Source organism: Gymnoscopelus microlampas (assembly GCF_963454915.1).
Source record: "Gymnoscopelus microlampas genome assembly, chromosome: 18".
NCBI classification, from domain to species: Eukaryota; Metazoa; Chordata; class Actinopteri; order Myctophiformes; family Myctophidae; genus Gymnoscopelus; species Gymnoscopelus microlampas.
This window is the reverse complement of record NC_139955.1, coordinates 12208991-12233619: the sequence shown is the minus strand read 5'-3', so window position 1 is coordinate 12233619 and position 24629 is coordinate 12208991. Positions and strand designations below refer to the sequence as shown.

Here is a 24629-nt window from a genome sequence, read left to right as displayed (position 1 = left end):
AACTTTTGGGTCGGACAGGCCAAAGGGTGAAGTTCACAGTCAAGGTCAAGGTCAACATTACTGTAATCACTCGTATGTAAGAAAGAAATAGCATATCTTGACAATTCCAAAGTATTTTGGCAGAAATGTGCACTCTAAGTCAAGTTTCTTTAAATTATTATTATTACACACCTTCCTCATAGAAACAAAAAGCCATGTGGTTAAGTTAGATAGAGGTTGTTTATTGTTCTCTCTGGGATGAGACCAGAGCAAGGCCAATGATATGCAACAGTAGAGGCTTTGTCAGCCCAACAGTCAGGGTGAAGTGTCAATCTGCGCAGGCACTGGGCGTGTAGTGTGGGTGTATATCGGAGCGTGTGCGTGTGTGTGTGTGTGTGTGTGTGTGTGTGTGTTAGTGATGGGTCGTTCTTGATCGATTGGTTCAAAAGAACTAGTTCATTGCCGTGAACAGGAACAAACTAGTTCACTTCCTGAAACCGTTACGTTCACGCTTTTGTTCATGCCCCCCCCGTACACAGGACGGGAGGGCGGGCTGTTCCTGCGACAGACAGACAGACAGCGGTGCGGTTGAGTTGTTTTTCACTAGACAATAGCGCTACTGAACGGTGAACGTGAACGAATCATTTGAACGGATCATTGTCGCGAACATGAACAAAATCATTCGTTCACTGAAATGAATGTTTTTTCTCACCACTAGTGTGTGTGTGTGTGTGTGTGTGTGTGTGTGTGTGTGTGTGTGTGTGTGTGTGTGTGTGTGTGTGTGTGTGTGTGTGTGTGTGTGTGTGTGTGTGTGTGTGTGTGTGTGTGTGTGTGTGTGTGTGTAAAGCCTAATTTATACCCCCTAGTGAAATGGTGTCACTCCCTGAACGGAACGGAATTTCAATCCAACATACAGTGAACATACACCCCAGTTTCAAGCTGTCCCAAGTATCTGTAAAACACAATTCATTATTCATTACCAAAATGTAGTAGTGAACGCCGGTTTCCAGCATATTAAAACAACACTTGTTTTCAGTGCTTACTGCTTACATAGACATAGTTAAAATAGCGTTAACGTAATTGTCTCCCATCCTGATGAAAACACCCATGGTGCACATAATAATTATAATAAACTATTTATAAAGCACTTTTTAAAAACAAGTTTACTAAGTGCATCACAGACATAGAAACAGAAAAAAGTGGAAAAATAAATTAAACAAAATACAATGATTAAAAATCTAAGAATAAAAGCATAGTCATGCTGTCTATTTATCAAAGCATAAAAAAGAAAAAATAAGTAGTTAAAAGCATTTTTATAAAAATGTGTTTTTAAGTTTAAAAAGAGGAAACTGAGTTAGCACTTATGCATGGGCATGTGCCTACATGATCATAAGTGCATGATCACGCTCGTGTGTAAGCGTGCATGTTCATTTAAGGGTCCAAGTTTTGGGGGTTTGAAAATAATGGTCACCCTAAACAATGCGGATGCATTGTTAGCTTGAAAATCTGTTCCTTTCATGGAGCAACACCGTTGTCTGATGGAATATAAATTAAGTTCAACCGCCATTAAAACCGGGAACGCATTTCTGTCTTTTAAAATTGATTTGGCTATTTTTTGAAAAATCTTGAACATTTGTGCAAATATTTGAATATATATATATTTTTAAAGGGAACATTTTTGACTCAAATCTTTGCTTCTGGGGGTCCCTGGAACAAGATATTTTACAAATGTTCGCTTTAAAAAATATATATTCAAAGATTTGCAAAAATGTTCACTATTTAAAAAAAATAGCAGATATTTGCCATTTTTGAATAGCCAAAGTATAAAATAATGGTTATAGCTAAAATCTAAAATGACACAGATGCGTTCCCGGATTGAATGGGTTAAGGGTACGGTCATACATACGCGTCAGGTTGGGGGGGGCGTCAGACATGTCAAGTTCCCATGTTGTCCTGCGTTGGGATCCTTTAGCGGATTTTAAGGGTTCCTTAATGATCCCCTAACAGTCCGATTCCTTTAACAGTTCCCTTTAACGATCCCTACAGGGGGTTCCAAATGGACCCTTACAGGTCTGAGTTTGCGTGATATAACTATGAGAGTGACGACACTAGCGTTGACTCCCATTGTAAGAATGGAATGCGGAAGTTCTCATTCTCTCAATGAGGAAGTTCCAATGTTTGGAACTACAGGAGGCAACATCCCGCTTTGTGGCTAGATCAAAGCGTGACGCAACTCTCTCTCTATATAACGCTGGTCGGGGTGCACAAATGGAACCAAATGGACCCGTTCCATTTGTACACTCTCAGAGTTATGGTGGTCCTTGAAATTAAAACGTGTGAGAACCACTGGTATTGTAATTGTATAGCAGACGTGAAGTCCACATACCAGCTCTGACAGTGTGGTAAAACCGGTACCGGAAACGGTTCCAAATGTGATGGAACCGATTTCGGTTCCTCAATGTTGGTTCCTACGGTTCCAGATCCCAACCCGACCTGCGTGGTTGGCGAACTGAAAGAAAACTACCAGCGAAATCCCTGCCAAGTGGGGACAACCATCTTTCCTATTGTTTGGTTAAATGTTCACCCATGTTGAAAAGCGTTATATGCGTTGAAAAGTGTTGCATCAAAACGCCGCAAACCAGACACTCCACCAGAATGGAATGGAAGTGAACGGATCGCTGGCGCTTCTGAAGCGTATGTGTGACCTTAGCCTCAAGACAGATAAGAGTCACTTTTGTCCAATACCTGCTACATTATGGCATGTGTGAGAGTGTTGTGTATATCAGTATGTTTATGCACGTACACATACAGTTTATGTTAAGAGTCACTGTAGTTCGGTATCGGTTTCCTCGGGCAGCTCCTCTGATGCAGAGGGCTGCGTGGTCTCGATCGAAGAGCCGTCTTCGTTGATGACCGTGACCACCGGGAAATCTTCATCGACGGCCGGCAACGGCGGCGGCGGCGAAGACGACCGCTCCCCATTGGCTGCCGCGGTCATCGAGGCTTCGTCGTGGTTGGGCGATGTCTCCGTTGACGCGTCAACGGGCTGGGCTCCGTCCTCCTCCTCTTCCTCCTCCTCCTCGGGAGGCGCGTCCCAGTCCATGTCCGGAGGCTGAGGTAGACTGGCAAGAAGTTCCTGTACATGGCCGCATACACAAAAGCAAGATTTCAATTACATTCAATGACAGTATTACTACAACTAAGAACAAAATTGGTGAAACAATATGGAGAATTAACACATTTCAGGACATCTCTACCAACAATAATTTGTAGCTTCTGGCACGCTGAATTTTAGGCGTCAACGTTCATGCAAAATTTTAAATTATCATTAACCACTCCAATCCTAGTATCCCAATTCTGAAGGGGAACATTTGCCAAAACATGGCAGATCCACAATCTCGCAAGATGAGCTTGTAGATCTTCTATTTTTGGCAAAGAGATTTTGTGCAGAGGGAAAAGAAGAGCGCACCAAATATAGGGTCAACTTATGTCCAGTTTACTGACCTTGTTGATCATGTATTTCTTTTTGTAGGATTAAGTAACCACTCTTAGCTATCATATATATATATATTCTTTTCATATATTGTCGCCGTCGGGCAGAACCCTCATATGTTATACATACAAAATAGCCAATCTGCGATCGGCTATTTTCACCATTTTTAAACGTTTCAAAATCAACAATACAAAAAGGAATGGCTTTGGACATACTAGGTTTCCACCCTGACAGCGACGATATATTAAAACCAATGCGAAGCGACAAAGCGAAATTATATTATGGTATTGCTTAGCTTGTTTTCCTAAAAAGCTGTGCATTGAGACACAGTCTGCTATCTGCGTAGATAGGACCAGGATGTAAGGAGTACAGGTCGCAGGTCACACACAGCTGCCAGCAGTAGAGTAAGCTTTTGTTTTATGGCTGTGCAGGGGAGAGATGTGTTTAGCTCATTAAAAGAGATAAAATGTATTGTTGTTTTCCTTTGGCCAATTAGAAGCTGTCAGGGAAGAGCAAGTCAGTCTATCTGTGTGCTTTGCTGGTGTAGGATGTACTGTATGTGTATGTTGTGTGACTGTTACAGCGCTGTAAATGAATCTTTCAATTATCATTTAATATCGTATCCATAAAGTCCAAAGGATTTCCACGTCAGAAGTCCGTGCTTCTTCCTTATGCTGTGTCTACTGCAGTGGTGTAAAGTAACTAAGTACATTTACTCAAGTACTGTACTTCTAGGACTAGGACAATTCTGAGGTATTTTTTACTTGATTGGAGTATTTCTAAGTTTCTAAGTATTTCAGTACTTTTACTTCTACTCCACTACATCTCAGAGGCAAATATTATACTTTTACTCCACTACAATTATTTGAAAACTTTAGTTACTACGGTAGTTACTTTGCAGATTTTGATTATTATTACAAAACATACATTAACCACTTCAGCCCTATTTAAACGTTGGCTATTTGAAAATAGCCGATCTAAGTTGTGAGCTTGTAGATCTGCTATTTTCAAAAGATTTTTAATACATTTTAGATACATGTTCAGACACGCCCATTGCGAAAATCCATGAAATGAAGATGAAAGACTGAGTGTTAAAAAAAACATTTATTTTAGTACAAGGGACACCGGGGAGCCCAAAAAAATATATATATATATTTTAAAAAAAAGTTAAATTCATGGTGTAGCCCCTTTAAGTAAAACAAATTGAGTACTTTTTCCACCACTGGTGTCTACCGTACCTGATGCAGTGTCTATTGTACCTGGTGCTGTGTCTACTGTACCTGCTGTTTGTGCAGGTCGTTGTTCCTCACGGCGTTCAGCAGACTGCTGGTGAACATCTCCAGCTCCTGGTACTTCTGTTTTTGGTTCAGTAGCTCCGACTCCAGGAACTGCACTTCCTCATGCTGCGAACAATTGCACCCAACAAAATCATTCAATCAATCATTCTAAATACTCTAGGCCGGCACCACATGAACCCCACCGCTCATAAGATGCAATGGAAAAGTGGTCACTACACTCACTGTGTAAAAAATGCATCCCATCAAACTTTCAGATGCTGTTTTCCTCCCAGTGTGGAGGAAGAAGGTTTAGGATGGATGTCTACTGTGATCTCTCGCTCTTAAATATATACCTTGGTTTATGTTGTGTCAACTTGTGTATAAACAATTACAGCGATTCTCAAAGCAGTTGTCCCCCAAACCCCACCTCCAGTCGCCGAGGGAGCGCTCTATGATCACGGCACCAGAGCCTACTTGATCGCGCAGCTGTATCCCCTCAAACCTCATTTATGCTGCGCCGTGCGAAGGTGTTGCGCGCAGAGAACAGCAGACCTCCTCAAGCTCGTACCGGTCACATCTGCGACGCAATGCGAGCTTGTATGTCAGCTGTTCTCGGCGTGCAATACCGTTGCGGGGTGAAGTATATATGTCTCGCCAGGAGCGTTTCACCAGTACACAAGAGGAGGTTGAATGAACTGAAACCAGCGCTCCCCAAAACAACAGGTTTGGGGATCTGTTGGGAATTGATTACATGAAACCTGCACCTGCGCAGAGGGTGATATTTGTCACTGCACGTAATTCTACGGCAGGGGTCAGCAACCTTTTTGACATTAAGTGCCATGTTTTTATTTTCTTGATAGTCAGTGTGCCATATCAACATTACATTTAATTATGACATCACACAAATAAAATAGTTCCAACAGGTTTTGATTTCCCACCTACATAACCTTATTTTTTTCTTCTTATTTTTAAATATTTTCTTTCATATCAGCACATAGTAATGATTATTAGACTCAAAAGCAATAACCCACCTACAGTATCTCCCAGACTCCCTCCCCAGTCAAAGTTCAAAGTTTGAATGAATGTAGAATTATGTGCAGGATGTAATTTGCATACAGATCATGTGAGAGGACTTAATTTAATAGACTACATTTAAATATATAAATATATATATTTTAAATTAAAAGAAACATCCTCTCTCTCACACTTATGCCAGTGTGCCAGTGATCACCCTCCTCTGTGCTAATGTTGTTGGGCGGGAGGAGTAGGACGGAGGCTCCACGTCCTCCCGGTGGGGGCTCCTCACTGGCAGGTGAGTCAGTCAGTAAAGAAAATACCCATAACGGCTATTTTTTTTATATTTTGGATGATTTTCTTTTCTTTTTTTTTACAATAATAACATGCCCAAAATAGGGATGCCAGGTTGAAGTTGGTTAAACACAATAATCTTATGAATTGAAATTACATTTTTATATATATACATAATTATTAGTATATCCCTCCTTTCAGAATGCCCCCCTGGTGGCCACCCTGGGGAGCCACGAAAACCTGTGAATTAAACCATAGTCAGCAAAGCCCTGTGGCTGCAGTGTGTTACAGTGTGAGTTTGTGTCTTCTAAGAAAATTAAACGCTTGCACACTGATGGGCTTCGTGTAAAGAAAAAAAAATTAAGTGCACCCTTTACAAGTGCTGTGCAGCACTTGTAAAGGGTGCAATACATTATTTCATTTTCTTAGTTTACTTATTTTTCGCTCAGCAGCACCTGCCCGACACAGGGTGTGGATGTGCCCGTCTTTCTATTCTTTTCATGAGTTTGTGTCTTCACCTTGAACTCCAGCAGACTCTGCATTTGCTCCATGTTCGAAGCCACCATTCCACCACCATCATCACCACCATCATCATCATCATCATCCTCATCTTCGTCAATTATCTCGATCTTCTATTTGGAAAACACATATTACAGATCAGCAGCTAGCAACAAATCATAGTAATTAGAATGACTTCAAGAGCCAAAAAATGAATGAGTCTTATGACAAATTAAATTGACATGCACATGTGCACATGACATGGCAAAAGTCAGGCACATCCTGTCTCAAAGACAAAATCTAGTCCACACATTAGTTCCCTTCAGGCTGGATTATTGCAATTCCTTACTATCAGACTGCCCCAACACGTCTCTAAAGACTCTTCAGCTGGTCCAGAACGTTGCTGCATGTGTAATGACTAGGAAAAAAATAGATTTTTCTTCTCCCATAGTAGCTTCTCTGCACTGGCTCCCTGTACAATCCAGAATTTAAAATCCTCCTTCTCACCTACAAAAGTTCTTAATGGTTAGGCAATACGCACCATCATATCTTAAAGAGCTCATCATCCACTATTACCTCTCTAGAGTATAGTGAGGTAATATGTAATAGAGAGTATGTGTCCGGGTAGCTCAGTCGATAGAGTACAGTGTTTTAGTTTTTCTAGTTATGGCTATTGTTGTTGTCTCTGGCCCCTAGTACCAACTGGTCAAGATAGATGGCCGCCCATCTAGAGCCATGACTGCTTGAAGTTTCTTTCCTTTTAAAAGGGAGTTTTCCCTTGCCACTGTCACCAAGTGCTTGTAGTGTGCCTTCAGAGATGAGGTCCAGAAACTGTCTGCATGGTGTTCAGCAGACAGTCTGGCACACAAAACCTAAGGAACTCATTATTGATTTCACAAAGGACAAGGCAGGCCCCCCCCCCTCCCTTTATTCATAAATGGCGACTGTGTGGAAACTGGAATGGGTCCAGTTTTAAATTCTTGCATGGGAACCCTCATCTCTGACAAACCTCTCCTGGTCTGACAACATGGCTGTGCCTTTTTGACCACAGCCGCATATGCACTTCCTAACAGTGCTAAAGAAAAATGGAACAAATAAAAATAGAATAAGGATATTGCCCTCAATACCCGCATATCTGACTAAATACCTCCAAAAAGTTAGCGACACCCACAGCCACAATACTAGAGGGAGTGTAAACAACGATCTGGTACCACCCACCCATAAAACAAACAAACAAAAAAATGGATCACCTTTCAGGAGGCCAAAGGGGGAGGTAGTTATCACTTCTCCCTTAGACAGACGACCCCCCCCCTTTTTCCTGCTCTGTACATATAGTGTTTTATACTTGTGATGATATTGAATGTTTGGTGCTAAATTATATGTTGATGAATTGAATACCTAGGACCCCGATGGAAACAAGACAGCAAGGACTCTTTTGGTGTTAGTGTTTGACTGTACTCATGCTGGTTTTACGTTTCTGTTCTAATAAAATATTCAATCAATCAATGATTATTAAACTGCTTAGTGGTCGTTTATCACTCCTGGATAGAGAGCATTCTGTCCTACGGCATCACAGTGTGGCATGCGGGCTGCTCTTGGACCCACGGACAGAAATGTTGCCCAAAGGGTCATAAATACAGCACAAAAAGCTTCAAACATGGAGCAAACATGGAGCAAATGCAGAGTCTGCTGGAGTTCAAGAAAATAATAGAAAGACGAATATATAATGTGTGTGTATATATATATATATATATATATATATATATATACACACACACACACATTATTATTATATCCCTTCTTTCCGATTGCCCCCCCTGGCGGCCACCCTGGAGCCCACGAAAACCTATGAGTTAAAGTCAGCCAAAAATAGTCAGCAAAGCCCCGCGGCTGCAGTGTTACAGTGCTGTACAGTAATTGTAAGGGGCGCAATATAAGATTTTTCTTTAAATGGAGCTCATCAGTGCGCATTCTGCGCAAGCGTTTCATTGTCTGAGTTTACTGTTGTTTTTCGCTCAGCAGCACCTGCCCGACACAGGGTGTGGATGCCCGTCTTTCTATTCTTTTCATGAGTTTGTGTCTTCACCTTGAACTCCAGCAGACTCTGCATTTGCTCCATGTTTGAAGCCACCATTCCACCACCATCATCACCATCATCATCATCATCAACATCATCCTCATCTTCGTCAATTATCTCGATCTTCTATTTGGAAAACACAGATTACAATATCCATCAGCAGCTAGCAACAAATCATTGTAATTAGGATGACTTCAAGAGCCAAAAAATGAATTAGTCTTATGACTAATGAAATTAACAGGTTGTTGGCAAGTAACCTGTTTGAACAATTTGTCATAGTATGTTGAGAAGAACATTAGCATTTGATCTTTTTGTTCAGTAATGACAGCAGTATTACAATATCTTATAACCCACAGCTAGTCCATATCTCCCTCTTAACATACAGTGTTCAAAATATTGTCTGAGGAAGAGCCACTTAGGCTCCAAACGTCACGTTCTATGGTGGTAAATATACAGTTTAAGCTTTTGGAACATGATTCAGTATGCAGACTATTTTTACATACTAAAGCAGTGGTTCTCGAAAGTTATTTATTTTCAAGGACCTCCATAACTGTCTGTCTGTGCACATGACAAGGCAAAAGTCAGGCACATCCTGTCTCAAAGACACTGAAAATCTAGTCCACACATTTGTTCCCTTCAGGCTCAGGATTATTGCAATCAGACTATCAGACTGCCCCAACACTCTCTAAAGACTGTCCAGCTGGTCCAGAACGTTGCTGCGCGTGTAATGACAAGAACTTGGAAAAAAAGAGTTGCTTCTCTGCAAAGGCTCCCTGTAAAATGCAGAATTGAATTTAAAAGCCTCATTATTGGCACTGGGTGAAAAGAAATGGGGTTACAAAATCGTGGGATAAGCCTCATAATCCACGATTACCTCTCTAGACTATAGAGAGGTAATAGGTAATAGAGAGTATGTGTCCGAGTAGCTCAGTCGGTAGATTAACCCATTCATTCAGGAAACGCATCTACAAATGCTTTCTAAATCCTAACTGGTTTCTATTTTTTTTTGCTATAATATCAGTGGCGCTCAAACCTTTTTCATGTCAAGGACCACCCAAAATGATGTATGTATGGGACCCCCCAGCAGCAAAGATTTGAGTTACAAATGTTCGCTTAAAAAAAATAATATATATATATATATTTAATGATTTGCACATATTTTCATGAATTAAAAAGAAAATAGCAGATCTACAAGCTCATAGCGTGGTACTCTGTGCCGCGCAATGAGCTTGTATATATGCTATTTTTTAATAGCCAAAGTGTAAAATAATAGTTATAGCTAAAATCTAAAATGACACAGATGCGTTTCCGGATTTAAAGAGTTCAAATGTTCTAGGTTCGATCCGACCACCGTCAAATCAGCGTTTTTTTCCTAGTTATGGATATTGTTGTTGTCTCTCTATCCAACTGGTCAAGTCAGATGGCCGCCCATCTAGAGCCATGACTGCTTGAAGTTTCTTCTTTTCAAAGGTTTCTTTTAAAGAGTTGCCGCTGTCACCAAGTGCTTGTTGGAGTCTGCCTTCAGAGATGAGGTCCAGAAACTGTCTGCATGGTGTTCAGCAAACACAGTCTGGCACACAAAACCTAAAGAACTCATTATAGATTTCAGAAAGCAGACCCCTCCCTTTATTCATAAATGGCGACTGTGTGGAAGCTGGAATGGGTCCAGTTTTAAATTCCTGGGAACCCTCATCTCTGACAAACCTCTCCTGGTCTGACAACACCAGAACACTTGAACACTTCCAAACAGAGCTCAAGAAAAATGGAATAAATAAAAAATAAAATAAGGATAATAAACTGCTTTGTGGTCTTTTATCACTCCTGTATAGAGAGCATTCTGTCCTACGGTCATCCTACGCAACCACAGTGTGGCATGCTGGCTGCACATCCACGGACAGCAAAGCTGCCCTTAGGGTCATAAACACAGCACAAAAAAAATCATTGGCTGCCCTTTGCCCTCCCTGGAGGTGAACAGCCTTTCCAGAGCCAAAAACATTACACAAGACTGTTCACAGGTCACCACCGGTTTGACCCGTTGTCCTCTGGCAGCCACTACTGGTCACTCAATACATGAACCACTGTAAAAACTGTTTTTTATTTCCCTCCCCCAAGGCCAAAAGTAATTGATGAACTTTATGAACGTATGGATGAACTTGACTGCACTTTTGATATATCGTACATCTATTTATTTATATTAGGATTTGTGTTCTGTGGCTGACTGGCTGTGCCAGACCATGTTGTACTGGGTTTTCAATGTACCAATCAGGAGCGGTACTTTTTAATGTGATGTATGTACAGTAATAATAATAATACGAATAAAAATAATAACAACAATGCAGTACCACGTTGTTGACCAAGGGGGCAGTGTTAGATACATCTGTTCCATCTTCATCCAAATCTCTCTGGTACAAGTCATTATTGCCATCTAGGACAGAAACACCACCAGGCAGGTTAATCCATCACACTGGGCTGGGCTATATTCTCCATTTATGATAGCTATATTTATATACGTTATTTTTTAATAACATTTTCAAAAATAGCAAAAATAGCTGATCTACAACCTCACAACACGTTGTATTGTGACTCATTGTGAGCTTATGGATTGGCTATTTCCACTATTCCTCGTATATAGATGAGGCTAAAGTGGTTAATACGCATGATATTAAAATGTACATTGGTTTGTAAAAGATAAACTTCATTTCATTGCATCTTTAAACAGTGTAAGAGAAAAGAATTTACCAAAAGTGTTATTCCTGTGTGTTTCCATTAATAAAGACTCTGTTGAATCATGTCATTGTGGATTTGTTGATTATCCATAGGTTTGGCCCATAAATATCATGATTATACTTTCAGTCTCATAGCCCTGGTGTGTGTGTAAACATACCTGCACGCTTAACTGCACAATCATACCGTACATGTTACTGTCTGGTGCAATTCTTACCTTCGGACAAGCAGAGAGATTCCCCATCATTCAGGTCGTCTCCAAATTCGGGGGTTCTTAGCCCATCCCCGTCAGGGCTCAGGGCCAATGGAGAGTCTCTCCCTGGCGATGATGATGTAGTGAACACGGCGGGTCCGCCTTTAGGAGCTGGGATTTCAATGCCCATGAGGCGGTACTTCCTCCTCCGGTTGCTGATCCACGTCTATAAGTGGAAAACAGGAACAGATAAGAGCCCAGCCAATATATCGGTAATTATTTTATTATTTTTTATAGTTATATATATATATATATATATATATATATATATATATATATATATATATATATATATATATAGTTATTTTTAATAGTGCCCACTGCGTCTTACAGTTACAAATTTAATGTGCAAATGTACAAAAAAATACCCCAAAGGAGTGGGGGACAAAATAATAATAATTATCATTCAAGTTGTCAAATAAGATCTGATGGTGCCAAATCAGATTGATCAGAACCATTAACTATTTAAGCCACTTAAGCCCTATATACTTTGTCATACAACGAGCAGTAACTCTCCGGTGTTTCAAACTCGCTGCATTTCAGATTTATTTATCTTATCTCTTATCTCCAGCAGTATGAGCTGTTTACCTTGACTATCTCAGAGTCTACGTTGAGCTGGTCGGCTGCGGCTGCGATCTTCTCCCTGCACACCGAGCCTAGACTGGTCATTCCTCTGTCCCAGTAGCGTTTCAGCTGGAGCAGGTCTCTGTCGCTGAACTGGGTCCGGTCCTGCAGCTGTACACAAACCACAACATTCCACTCTTAATAACCAGCATGTAAACCCTGGTTCTGAGTAGCTCCCCCTTCAAAGAAGGCAAGAAACATATCTCAAAATGTGCAATATGATTGTAATAATAAAAAAAACATTTTAATAATAAAACATTTCAATTGATATTGATATATCTATGATATTCTCCTTTACTGGGACTTAATTGAAAAGCATCATCTCTCCATCTCTTTGTTGCTTCTCCTTAATCATTGTGTTATTCACTGCCTTCATTAAATAACTGAACCCATAACCTCCATGGCGGTGGGCAGGCACTTTACCACTGCGCCACCTGAGTGCTGATTTGCCATTTTTCTGTTGTAATAATGTCGCGGGATTCTGTTTAAAACTCCTCTGTGAATGTATGTATAAATGGAAACATAACACAAGTTGCACAACTAAGCGTGCACCCTTAAAACGGTGAAGGAAAGAGGGAGAATAGCTAGGTTTATTATCTACTTGGTAGTCTCGCGTAGCCAGACCCCACAGAAAATGAAAAACAGCGACCTCTGCTTTTCTGATATTCTGTGGAGTCTGGCAGGAGTATAATGTTAGACTAGAGCGCAGGGAAACACCGGTTTCATGTCTGCCTATAGCGCATCACTTCCGGTTGGTGCGACCATGTTTTCATTCCCACTAACAATATTTCTACACGGAACACTAACACCACTTCTCCCAGAGAACATGGATGGTTTTGGTTATAAGCCCACTTGTTTCTATGATGAAAGAGTAATTTAAAATGTGAATATCTTTCCGTGGTTTTGTCCGCTCCGAGGACGCTATTGTTAAATTAGTTTCGGCTAGTTTCGAGGGGGGGAGGGTGGATCATGGTGGATGGACACGTGAATCCCGCCCACTACATTTGATTGGGTAAAGCGCGGCCCACTTCCTGATCTGAAGGCACGCCCACTTGTAGCCAATGCGCACTGGTTAGGACGAACCGCTCCGACAGATTCCACCGCAGGTCGGAATCTGTTCTTGAGAGATTATCTACTTGGTGACAACGGAAGACTCAAGAGAGTGAGGAAGGTTTTGTGTATGTGTTGATCAAATGCAATACCCAACAAGCATTATGTGCCTCTCTCTCTCTCTTGCTATATGATTTGAGCCGCTGCGTACGTGAATTGCGCAGCCTACTCTGGTATTTTGAAAAACGTGTCGCAAGAAGTAACCCATGCTTTTATTCACGTTTCTCTGTCAAGTTTTTATTCTGCACGATGACGGAAATCAACATTTTAATACAGTCTGAGCTGAAAACCAGCAAATCTATTCGTTAAGGAAGGAAGCTTGACATTATGGAGATGTAATGAAAATGACACTTCAATGTCAAATCACCCGGCTCCACGGATGTAGAATGTGCCAATTATACAGAGACTGGTACGTTTTGATTTGTTTGTGTAGCTCAGACGTTCAGAGCCTTGTGTTAAGTAAGTCGGATAACGATGTGTGTTAACGACGGACTAATTAGTACTTACTGTTCTCTTCCTGGAGTTGTTGAGGAACCAAGGAGCAGCCGTCACACTGACAGAAGTCTAAACACAAACACACAATCAGGTATAGAGAAACACACAATTATCTAGTTTAGATTCTACACTCTCTCAGCTTTTGGACCATCTCTCTCTCCTGCACTGTCTTCCTCTTAGCTTTTCTGTATGTCTCTGCTACATTGACATTGTCCCCCTCGAAGATTTCCAACTGTCTGTCTCTGATACATGGTTATTATAGTTAACTAAAACTAACAAAATAACGAAAACTATGTTAACTGAAATCAATAAAAACGAGAATATTAAAAAAAATGATAACTAACTGAAACTGTATTGTGTGCTTACAAAACTAACTAAAACAAACTGAAAATGCCCTTAGTTTTTGTTTTTGTCAATTTATAAGCTTTTTGGGATGATAAGAAGAAATCTTAATGTATTCATTTCACACCAGCTTTATACCAGCTGTCAGCACCACCGTTTTTATTACATAATAGCCTACTCTGGCCCTTTTCAATCCTGCACCTAACAAATAACCAAAAGTATAAAAAACTAAAACTAACACTAAAACTAATAAAAATTAACTAAAACTATTAGCATTTTCAAAAATAAAAACTAGCAAATCCGCTCTAGAAACGAATTAAAACTAACTGAATTAAGAACTAAAATGTCAAAACGAACTAAAACTAAACTAAAAAGAAAAATCCCAAACTATTATAACCATGCTCTGGTATCACCAGTGGGATTATCCAAGCCCTACCTGCGTGCTAGATTCCCCTTTGGGTGAGGTCTGTGCTGTGACTGAGTAGCTGCCGTGAGGGAGAGCCATGTTGCTCTGATGGGCTCCAGGTCTGGAGCTAGTAGTAATAGGGGGCGTGTGGCCTCCTCTCACCCCAGACAGGTCAACCCGGGCTGGGCTGAGGCTGGCTGACCTCTGGCCCCTGTGGGCGTGTCTCTGAGCGGACATATTTGCCAACTCCTCCTCCCTTCGCCATTCGTCTTCTTCGTCTCCCGTTTCCATGGCGATAGAAAAACAGCCACTGGGGTCCGGGGTCCTGTGACTTTCCCTCCTACTGGGGACGAGTCCCTGCCTTAGTCCCCCGGCGTCGGGTTTGTCCGACAGGGTGAAAACCTGCTGGATCCGGGGCGTGTAGTCGGGGGAAGGCCTTGGGGTTTGGACCGGCAGCGAGAGCGAGACCCTGGCTCTGGGCGGGGCCGGAGGGTGAGGCTGGGGGTTGGAGTGAGGCCGAGGCTGGACCTGAGGCTGAGTCTGGGAGGAAGAGGAGGAGGGCCAGGAGCGGGGCTGCACTGTCCCGTACTGCCGAGCCCAGCTGTGAGGTACCACCCCCGCCCCCTGGGCCGGACCTCCCCCTCGACCCGCCTCGCCCAGGGAGAAGCCTCCCTTCCTGGCTGGAGGAGTGTAGACCGAGGGCGCCGAATGCCCCGAGGGCGAGGAGGAGGAGAGGGCCGGGGGCCTCCGAGAGAGCGAGGCCAGCTTGGAGTGGAGCGGGGAGGTGCTGGAGGTGTTTCTGTTGTGCAGCGACAGGCCGAGGAGAGACGAATGGGCGTGGGAAGACAGCTCGGAGTCAGAGTGGGAAGGGAGGGGGACGGGGCGGGGCCTGGGGCGAGAGGCGGAGTTAAGGGAGTAGATCCCCGTCAGAATGACATCGTTGTTGCTGTTGTTGTTGTTGTTCCCGGCGCTGAGGGGCGAGGAGGAGGTGGAGGAAGACGTCGACGAGAAAGCGGGGAAGGAGGTGGACAAGGGTACGAGGCGGGGCCGGTTCTGGATGTTCCGGGCGGCGGCCATCTCGGCCGTCAGCATGGCACCGGCCACCAGCGCACCCCCCGTCAGACTGTGGTGATTGGACAGAGCCCCGCCTGCCAGCGAGTGATTGGGCAGCAGTCCCCCCGCGAGTCCCTGATTGGATAAGGAATGGGACAGGCCGCCTCCGTTCTGGTCGGCCTTGGAGGCCAGCTTACGTCGTTTGTTGCCGACCCACGTCTGCAGGGAGCGGAAACATTGAGTCAGTAAAGTCACTTAAAACCTGCATCTGGAAATAATGTTCATGAATGAAACATTATTTTAACCAATCTGTATGGTAAACTCTGTTAAATACAATATAACTACAAGTACATCCGGAGTGGTTGGAGGTGGTCTCCCTACTCGGGTAGGACACCAACTGGTTGACTACAGGGTCCCCACACATTTTTAGCAATGAATTTCCAAAACTTTTCCAAAACTTTTCCAGAATATTTAGCCCAATTTCCAGGCCTATATAACAATCATTCGGCGCAATAATGTGTCTCTTACTCCTATGTAGAATGCCCAAAGATAGGCAGTGTAGCAAAAATAAAGTTTGAGACATACATTAGGCTGCCGTCACACAGCCCGTTCGGCGAAAAACTACTTCTGTTACATATTTCGTGTAATATTATTCATGTTTATGGAAATGTTTTGTTTTAACAAAATCAATAGCCAAAAACAATGCATAGCCAAATATTTTTCCAGGACCCTTGATAAATTCCAGGACCTTTGATGATGTTTGATCAATTTCAAACCTTTTCCAGTACTGGATTTTTTTTTTTTTAATTTCAAAATATTTCCAGGAATTTCATGACCGTGGGGACCCTGTGACTAGTACTGCCTGAAGCGCAACAATATACCCCTGGTCAAGCAGTATGGGGAATTGATGGAAATTGGATGAGCGGACGAAATGTGGCCTGTCACGCGAGAGACCCCGGTTTTTAATTGTTCGGGAAGGACATAAAACAGATTGCACGTTTAAAGCAGTGGTTCTCAAACTTTTTCATGTGAAGGCCCCCCAAATTGACACTTATTAGCCCACAGACCCCCATTTGAAAAGATATGCCAAGCTCTACCAACCATTTTAACTTCAAGGACCCCAGTTTGACATGCATTAGGCTAGGGACCCCCATTTAATGGATCAATGTTAATTTAACTCAGAGAGTGTACAAAAGTTACAGACCCATAAGGGTTAATTTGGTTCCTAACTATCTATCATTTAGCTCCCTCAAGGACCCCTGGGGGTCCCCGGAACCCACTTTGAGAACCAATGGTTGAAAATGTTTTTTTCCCCCCCTAAAACATGAGCATCAGGTATAATTAGGCACGCACACGCACACGCGCACACACACACGCACACGCACACACACACACACACACACACACACACACACACACACACACACACACACACACACACACACACACACACACACACACACACACACACACACACACACACACACACACACAGTTTGCAGGCCTACCCGGACCACACTGAAGTCCAGTTTGCTCTCCTGAGCACATTGCAGTATGTGCTGAAAACAGGCTTTGCTCTGGTTGGTCATTCCGTTATCGTAGTAACGCTCCAAGATCCTCTGCTGATCCGCCGTGAACACCGACCGCAGGTTCATCTGCAACACCAGCACAAAACACGGTTATGTAACACTAGAACACCAGTATAATACCAGCAAACAACACTGTTACACTATTACATGACACTAGAACACCAGTATAACACCAGTAATTAACATGTGTTACACCAGTATCACAGCAGTACAGAACATTTAGACGGGAATAACAACAGTACAGAATACTGTTACACCAGTATATAACACTATATAAACCATTATAACACTAGTACTGTTTTTATTTTATTTAAGGTCACTACGTGAACTACTTAAATTGTCACTTCACTGTCATTTGGGGTCCCCCTCAAAATCATGTGGGGACCCCCCTGGGGGTCACAGGACGCCCGACCCACAGGTTGAGAACCACTGGTCTAGAGGGGTGGTTAAACATGGAACACCAGGTCGATGTAGTTTACCTCCTGGTGTAAAAACCAGCAGTACCAGGGGTCCCCAACAAGGACCATCAGTACCAGGGGTCCCCAACAAGGACAAACAGTACCAGGTTTCCCTCAACCATGGACCAGCAGCGGATCCAACACTTACTAAACCCACCGTCTGCAGGCCGGTGGGTTGCAGGCCGCGTCTCTCTGGCCAGGCGTCCATCCTGCCACTGGAGGGGAACGGGGGGGCGGCCATGCAGGCTGTGAACGACAAGCCTCAGCCCTCCTGGTCGTCAGTGTGTCTAACGTAGCTCTGTCCTGATGCCACTCATCCTCGCTCAGTGGATACGGAGCTCTGCCGGGGGCGACAACGGTCGAGGAGAGAACCAGGAAGAAGGCATGGCGTACACAGGACTCTGCAGTACGAGAGGAGAAAGGGCATCAGAACCGACCAGAAGACACTTTATGGCAGTGGTTTTCAACCTTTTTCATATCAAGGTCCATTATTTACATTTGAGCCACGGACCACCGCTTGATGAGATTTAGACTCTCAGACCCAAGACTTGTTGGTACCATTAGGAGATAACAGGAAAATGTTGATCAAAAGAACAATTATTCTACATTCTCTAATTGTGTAGACTTATTGTAAATTAAGTAATGCAGATGTTTAACAATTTAACTCTTGAGAGCGTAAAATGAAACCGAATGGACCCCTAAGGGTCCATTCGGTTTCATTTTACGCTCTCAAGAGTTAAAGATCTATAAGGGTCCATTTGGTTTCCAACTCACCATCATTTAGATGGGGACCACCTCAAAGACCACTGGTGGTCCCCGGACCACTGGTTGAGAACCACGGTGATCGAGAAAAACACTGCAGCCAAAAATGTACAGTATGTGTGTGTGCACCCAACAGGAGTAGCCTATCTCCTAAAGTCATATGACAACCTATACTATACCTCATGGTGCTTGCACGCTGCACGACTTTGGCCATCTTATGCAATCATGACATCATGTCACACTGTGAGACATGAAAACGGTGAAATCGTGATTATCCACCTTGTCAGACTGTACAAATTTGAAATGAGTCTAACCTGTTACATTCCATGATGAAATTATGACCTACGTCAGCTGAATGTGCTGGGGGAGAGAGAGAGACTTGGAGAAAGGACATGATGGTTGGCAATTCTCCAAAAGGACCTGACATTTTTCACACTAAGAAATCTGCACATAGACTAGCCGATATACAGTATTTAACACATGAAACCTGCAATGCTGTTGGTAGAAGTAGCCGTTTCAATGAACTCCCCTGTATTTTAATATGTTGGTCGCTGTTCTTGCCCTAGCCTTGACGACCATGCAGGCTTATGCAAAGGTTAAAATGTAATTTAGATAGCAGATGTTATTAGACAGATGGCAGGTTCATTTGTTGACCTGGCATCCTATGGTTTGTGTAGTTTCAACGTAACAGATTATATATATTTTTGATATTATACTGTATGACTGTTGTGACTGAATGTTTAGACTGATGATAGATTATTGGTTTACCTATGATCCTAGATTACTGTCTTTATGCATTTGATGTATTACCTTGTGTCGTCTTGCTTACTGTAAATCGTTCTGGATTGAGAGCATCTACTAAAACAGTTTGATGTTTATGTAGTGAAAGTTTCTGACCTCGCCAGAACTGTCATAGAACTTTTAGCATCATCTTTATCCTTTGAGTTTTGTAGATAAATGCATAAGCAATATTTAAAAACTTGATTAGGTATGATGAGATAATCACCTAATCTAATCTGAAAGATAGAATTGTATTAATCAGTATTGAAATACAGTGTTACAGACGTAATCCAATATCACCGTTATCCTACATGATTTGTTTTTAGATGAGTTGATACACAAGATATGAAACGGCTTGAGAACTCATAATGAAACACTATGAATATGATTCATAATATTCAGCTAAACCGAATAACAAATTTGTGTGAAAAAACTAAACAAAACCGAAAATCATCATCATCTGTTGCGAACTTGCGATTCACCCGTGTGAGCTTGTAGAGCGGCTATTTTCGCTACTTTTGCACGACACTGTCATACTACAAAGTATAACTATCTTTGACTATCTTAAATACCAATCACATTGATATGTGCTTAACCCTGTCTTAACCTCTACCCTGAGCCATCCCAAAGCTTCATGGGTGTTCCTAGGATAGCTGTAAATAATCAACATGCCTTCTTAATTGAGTATTTGTGTATATAGTGTGTTAGGTCACCGAACGATAACACTTTGCAGTTTCCTATATTTCTTTTTTACTATTGTCCTATACATCTCTTGCACATATGTTTTTTTACTGTATCTTGCTCAGACTTACCACAGTTCAGCACATCATATTTTATGCTTTTGCATTATGTACGTATATACTTTGCATGTATATACAGTAGAGTCTATTCTAATACCCTTTTCCAATCCTAAATTGTCTGTATTTTTTGCACATATATAAGGTTATTCAGACATGTTTAATATGCTTTACACACAAACTCTTTGCAATCTTGCGAGTGAGTATACTTAATGTGGTATCTATTGTTTATTATGGTTGTATATATATATGTAGTTTATTGCTGTATTTATTGCTAATTGTGAACTTTTTAAAACACTTTTTTAATCTTTGCAGTTGCACCCTGAATTTCCCCCTGGGGATTAATAAAGTGTTATCACACAATGTGTGATGATGCAGCAAACATGATTGATTGTATAGTAGGGTGTGTAGACTAGAGTGCTTTTAGCCTTGGATCAAGACTATCATAGATGTATTTTATCAAGTCTGACTTTTGCTTTCTACGAAAGCCTTGATCCAAGGCTTGAGTGCTTGAAAATCTGTGGTTAGAAGCTGAATGTCAAATGTGCCGTTTATGATGATCATGATCATCATAAACCTCTAATAAAATTGTATCCTTTAGAAATATATACTTATAATGTCATATAATGTCACGTGCATAGTTACTATGTAGTCACATCATTCTGTACTGTACCACTCAGACGCGTCGCTAGGTCTCTACTAGGTCGGGGGCTTAGCCCCGCAGGCAACGGGCATGTGCGTTTTTTTTCGCGGATTTCGCGGATTAGGGTGCTTTTCCCCCCGTTTTTTGTTACTTTATTTCGGTTTTAGGGTTAGGGGTAGGGTTAGGTTAGGGTGATAGATATATAATAATAAAAAATAAAAAAATAAAACTTTTAATTTTTTTATTTTTTTTATTGGTGGCTTTGGACAAAACATTGGTGGCTATAGCCACCGAAGCCCACCCCTAACGACGCCACTGGTACCACTACTCATTTTAGTGTAACAGAGATGTGTGTGCTGTGCAATAATTCTGACAGTCAGCTGCGCTTGGTTGCAGCAGAACATGGAAATATTTTAATAACTGATGCTAAAAATGTAGACAAACGTTGCGTCACATCAGGAAACAACCAACCACGACGACTGGGATCTGACAGTGCATTATTTATATATAAACAGAAACTACACACACACACACACACACACACACACACACACACACACAGAGAGAGAAACCAGACACCGTGTGGACAGGAATACCAAAACGCTCGCCCCAAAACACAGTCGCACCGGGGCAAATCCGGCGACCTCGGAACGGTCGCCACCTGGTAGTCCTAAACGTAACCTCAGTAAACTATGCTTAACCTAACCATATTCCTAAATGTAACCTCAGTAAACTATGTCCAAACCTAACAATATTTCTAAACGTAACCTTAATCTTAAACGTAACTTCAGTAAACTATGCCTAAACCTAACCTTAATCCTAAACGTAACTTCAGTAAACTATGCCTAAACCTAACAATTAATTCCTAAACGTAACCTCAGTATACTACGTCTAAACCTAACACTATTCCTAAACGTAACCTCAGTAAACTATGCCTAACCTTATTCCTAAACGTAACATCAGTAAACTACGTCTAAACCTAACCTTATTCCTAAACCTAACCTCAGTAAAACTATGCCTAAACCTAATTCCTAGACGTAACCTCAGTAAAAAAAACTGTACCAAAACCTAACATTATTCCTAAACGTTACCTCAGTAAAACTACGCCTAACCCTTAACTTATTTCTAACCTTATCCTCAGTAAAAAATAAATACTCAAATACAAGAACCGCTGGGGGCGAGCGGTCCGCGAAAGAAATGGGGGCGAGTGTGTTTTGGGGCGAGTCTTCCGGTTACCGTGGACAGGACTTCCCTACACAGACAGACAGACAGTAAACAAACAGCTCCATAATGTAACGTCCTACACGAGGAAGAAGGGAACGCATTGTCTCCGAAAAACTTCAATGAACTTTTATTTCTCACAAACCAAACCGCAATTTATATAATCTATACGGAGTCGGGAATACTATAACTAAAAGCAATCTAAGAACAACGTTATTACATGTTCACATGCAACAAAATAACATGTATTCCTAGGTAAGTTTAAAGTTGCCAGTGTTATTTCCTGGATAGGAAGCGTGTCTTGTCTTTATGCCGATATTGACACAATACATTTAAACGTGAGGCGAGCCACCAACCCACCAGACACACACAGACAGACCCACCGACCCCCAGACACACACACAGAGAGAGAGAGAGAGACCCTTAACATTAGGCCCGGGCGGCCATCACTAGCCAGCTTTAGCATTAGCATTAGCCTCTGCTCTCCCAGAGGATACATAGCTGCTGCCTGCGGTTGAACTTTTCCATTCCTTCCAGATCTCTGATTTCTCAAACCCCCTCGCCACGGATGATTCCCCCCGAATCATCCGTTGCGGCGCGGCGGACAGATCGCGAGATGTGCGTGAAATCACCGCAAAGAAGTGAGATCACTCCCGTTACGTACCCTTCTGGATGTCAAAATCAACGTTCCCAATTCAGCAGATTTCTTCTTTCAACCCCCTCTTTTCGCTCAGACAATGAAATCACAACGTCCGATCATCAATTCTAATCATGATTGTGACGTATCGGCAGACAGGAGCCAATGGGGGAAGCCGAGGGGTCCGTCCGTCCCCCCCCTTGTCCCGCCCACCGTTGACTTTGCTCAGGAGGAGAAAGAGATGGAAGAGAGAAGGAGAGAAAAGGAGGTGGGGAGATGGAGGCATGGGAAGGAAAGGGTAGAAATTAGACAGATGGATGGAGCGATAAGCGATGAAGAGAAGGAGAGAAAGGATGTGGGGAGATGGAGGCATTGAGGAAAGGGTAGAAATGAGACTGATGGCTGGAGCGATGAAGAGAGAAAGAAGGAGAGAAAAGGAGGTGGAAATGGAACTTATCTTTCTCCACCTCCTTTCTCTCCATCTCTTCATCACTCCATCCATCTGTCTCATTTGGATGGAGCGATGAAGAGAAGGAGAGAAAGGAGGTGGAGAAAGCGACTGAGGGATGGATGGAAGAGAAAGGAGGAGAAGAAGAGGTCACGACCATGATGACACAGATCTCAATTCAAGATTTTTTTTATTTTTATTGTAACATCTTATTGTATGAGTAGCCTACACACGAGTAAAATTCCACAACATTGTAGCTGCAATAACAACAATAACAATCTACAAAACAACTTTTAAGTGGTCAAACTAGTAGTCTGTGTTTTATTAGTTTAAAGCCGGTTTGTCGGCTGACTGAAACTGCCTGTGATCTCTGACTGACCTCAGACAAACAGGATTTGTATGAACAATTCAATGCCATTAAAATGCTTTATTGGCATATGGCACATAACAATTTGTGCCAAGATGTCTAAATACAAAGGGAAAGTCATAAACTTTACAGCTTTTTGTTGATCTATTTTTAATTTATTTAACTAGGCAGACAATTAAGAACAAATAGATTTTTTTACAACTCTGGGCTACAATAAATCAACATTCACGTGAAAAGCTAATAAAAACAAAGCAATATTATGACAATAAAAATGAATGCAGAGTTTGTTTTTGGATCCTTCAACAAAATAGGATGAGCAGAACGGGTGTTGTATAGTAGATGAGGTATGCAACAAATCACACAGATGGTGGGGGGAGGGGGTTGGGGGCAAACCAAGGAGAGTTTTGTATATTAAAATGAAGCAATGAATATGCAGGTGTAAAGATGGCCAGTTTAGAGAGGAGTATACAGTGTGGTGTGTTCTAAAGGGATCATTTGCAGCAAACTGGATAGCAGAGTGATAGAGGACATCCAAGATTTTGTAAGCCAGCCCTTGCAAGCCGATCTGCAAATTACATCCTCATAGTTAAACGTGGGAAGGATGGTCATTTGTACAAGGGTTATTTTAGAAGAGGAAATGAAAGTTGAACGCATCCTGTAAAGGAAACCAGTTTTGGTTACTTTAGAGGTCAAGCACTTTACAGCTTTTGCAAGAACCTGAATATTACGGGGTCAGAGCTCTGCTCTGGAACCGTATTGTTATTGGCAGTATTCTGTCACTTCTTCTGCCACTTTTCGCAGTTCTGGCTGAACCGTGCAGTCGCTTTTTACGAAACTCGGCCATATGGTAGATGGTCATGAAAAACGATCAAGAAATAATTCTCACACTCATTCGTCAACAGGTGGCGCTATAGCACTCAATTGAAAAATGCCAACTTTGAACAGGTACAACTCATGCCCTGTTTGACCTACAGCCATGAAACTTGGATACACATATGCGTCTCCTCATGCTGAACAACTTTCACACTCTGACTTTTGACCTCTGACCTTTAGATCTCCCACCATTTTGAATTATATGAAAAACAGTCATTGGCTCCTAACTTCTGCATTTTTTCACTTATGGAAAATCCGTTGGAATTTTTTGTAGAAAGTGGTCCAAAGTTCAAGTGTGAAACGTTTCGTGCAGATTGCTCAAAAATCCCAGGAGGAGATAGATTTTAACTATTACAGTTTTATGAAAATTATTCATCTGTGCCTAAAACATACATGCAGACTCACATTTCTTTGA

At 42.0% G+C, this 24629-nt stretch overlaps 2 protein-coding genes across 5 annotated transcripts in view; one reads left to right on the top strand and one right to left on the bottom strand.

Annotated features, from left to right (window-relative positions):
• Nucleotides 1–24629, top strand: part of LOC311033520 (uncharacterized protein) — a 267268-nt gene that overhangs the window by 134148 nt on the left and 108491 nt on the right. The window lies entirely within an intron of this gene.
• On the bottom strand, nucleotides 217–23372 carry hdx (highly divergent homeobox). 4 transcript variants are annotated; one of them, XM_084041045.1, is made up of 12 exons: nucleotides 22554–23372; nucleotides 17835–18087; nucleotides 17148–17294; nucleotides 14617–15858; nucleotides 13851–13907; nucleotides 12198–12344; nucleotides 11574–11775; nucleotides 10975–11057; nucleotides 8642–8758; nucleotides 6576–6689; nucleotides 4753–4875; nucleotides 217–3115 (listed from the first exon to the last, which is right to left on the bottom strand). In XM_084041045.1, the coding sequence occupies exons 2-12, from the start codon at nucleotides 17925–17927 to the stop codon at nucleotides 2804–2806; spliced, it is 2637 nt and encodes an 878-aa protein (XP_083897171.1). In that variant the 5' UTR covers nucleotides 17928–18087; nucleotides 22554–23372; the 3' UTR covers nucleotides 217–2803. The 4 variants fall into 4 exon arrangements, with proteins under 4 accessions (XP_083897171.1, XP_083897172.1, XP_083897173.1 ...); XM_084041046.1 differs by having other exon boundaries at nucleotides 17844–18087; XM_084041047.1 differs by lacking the exon at nucleotides 6576–6689.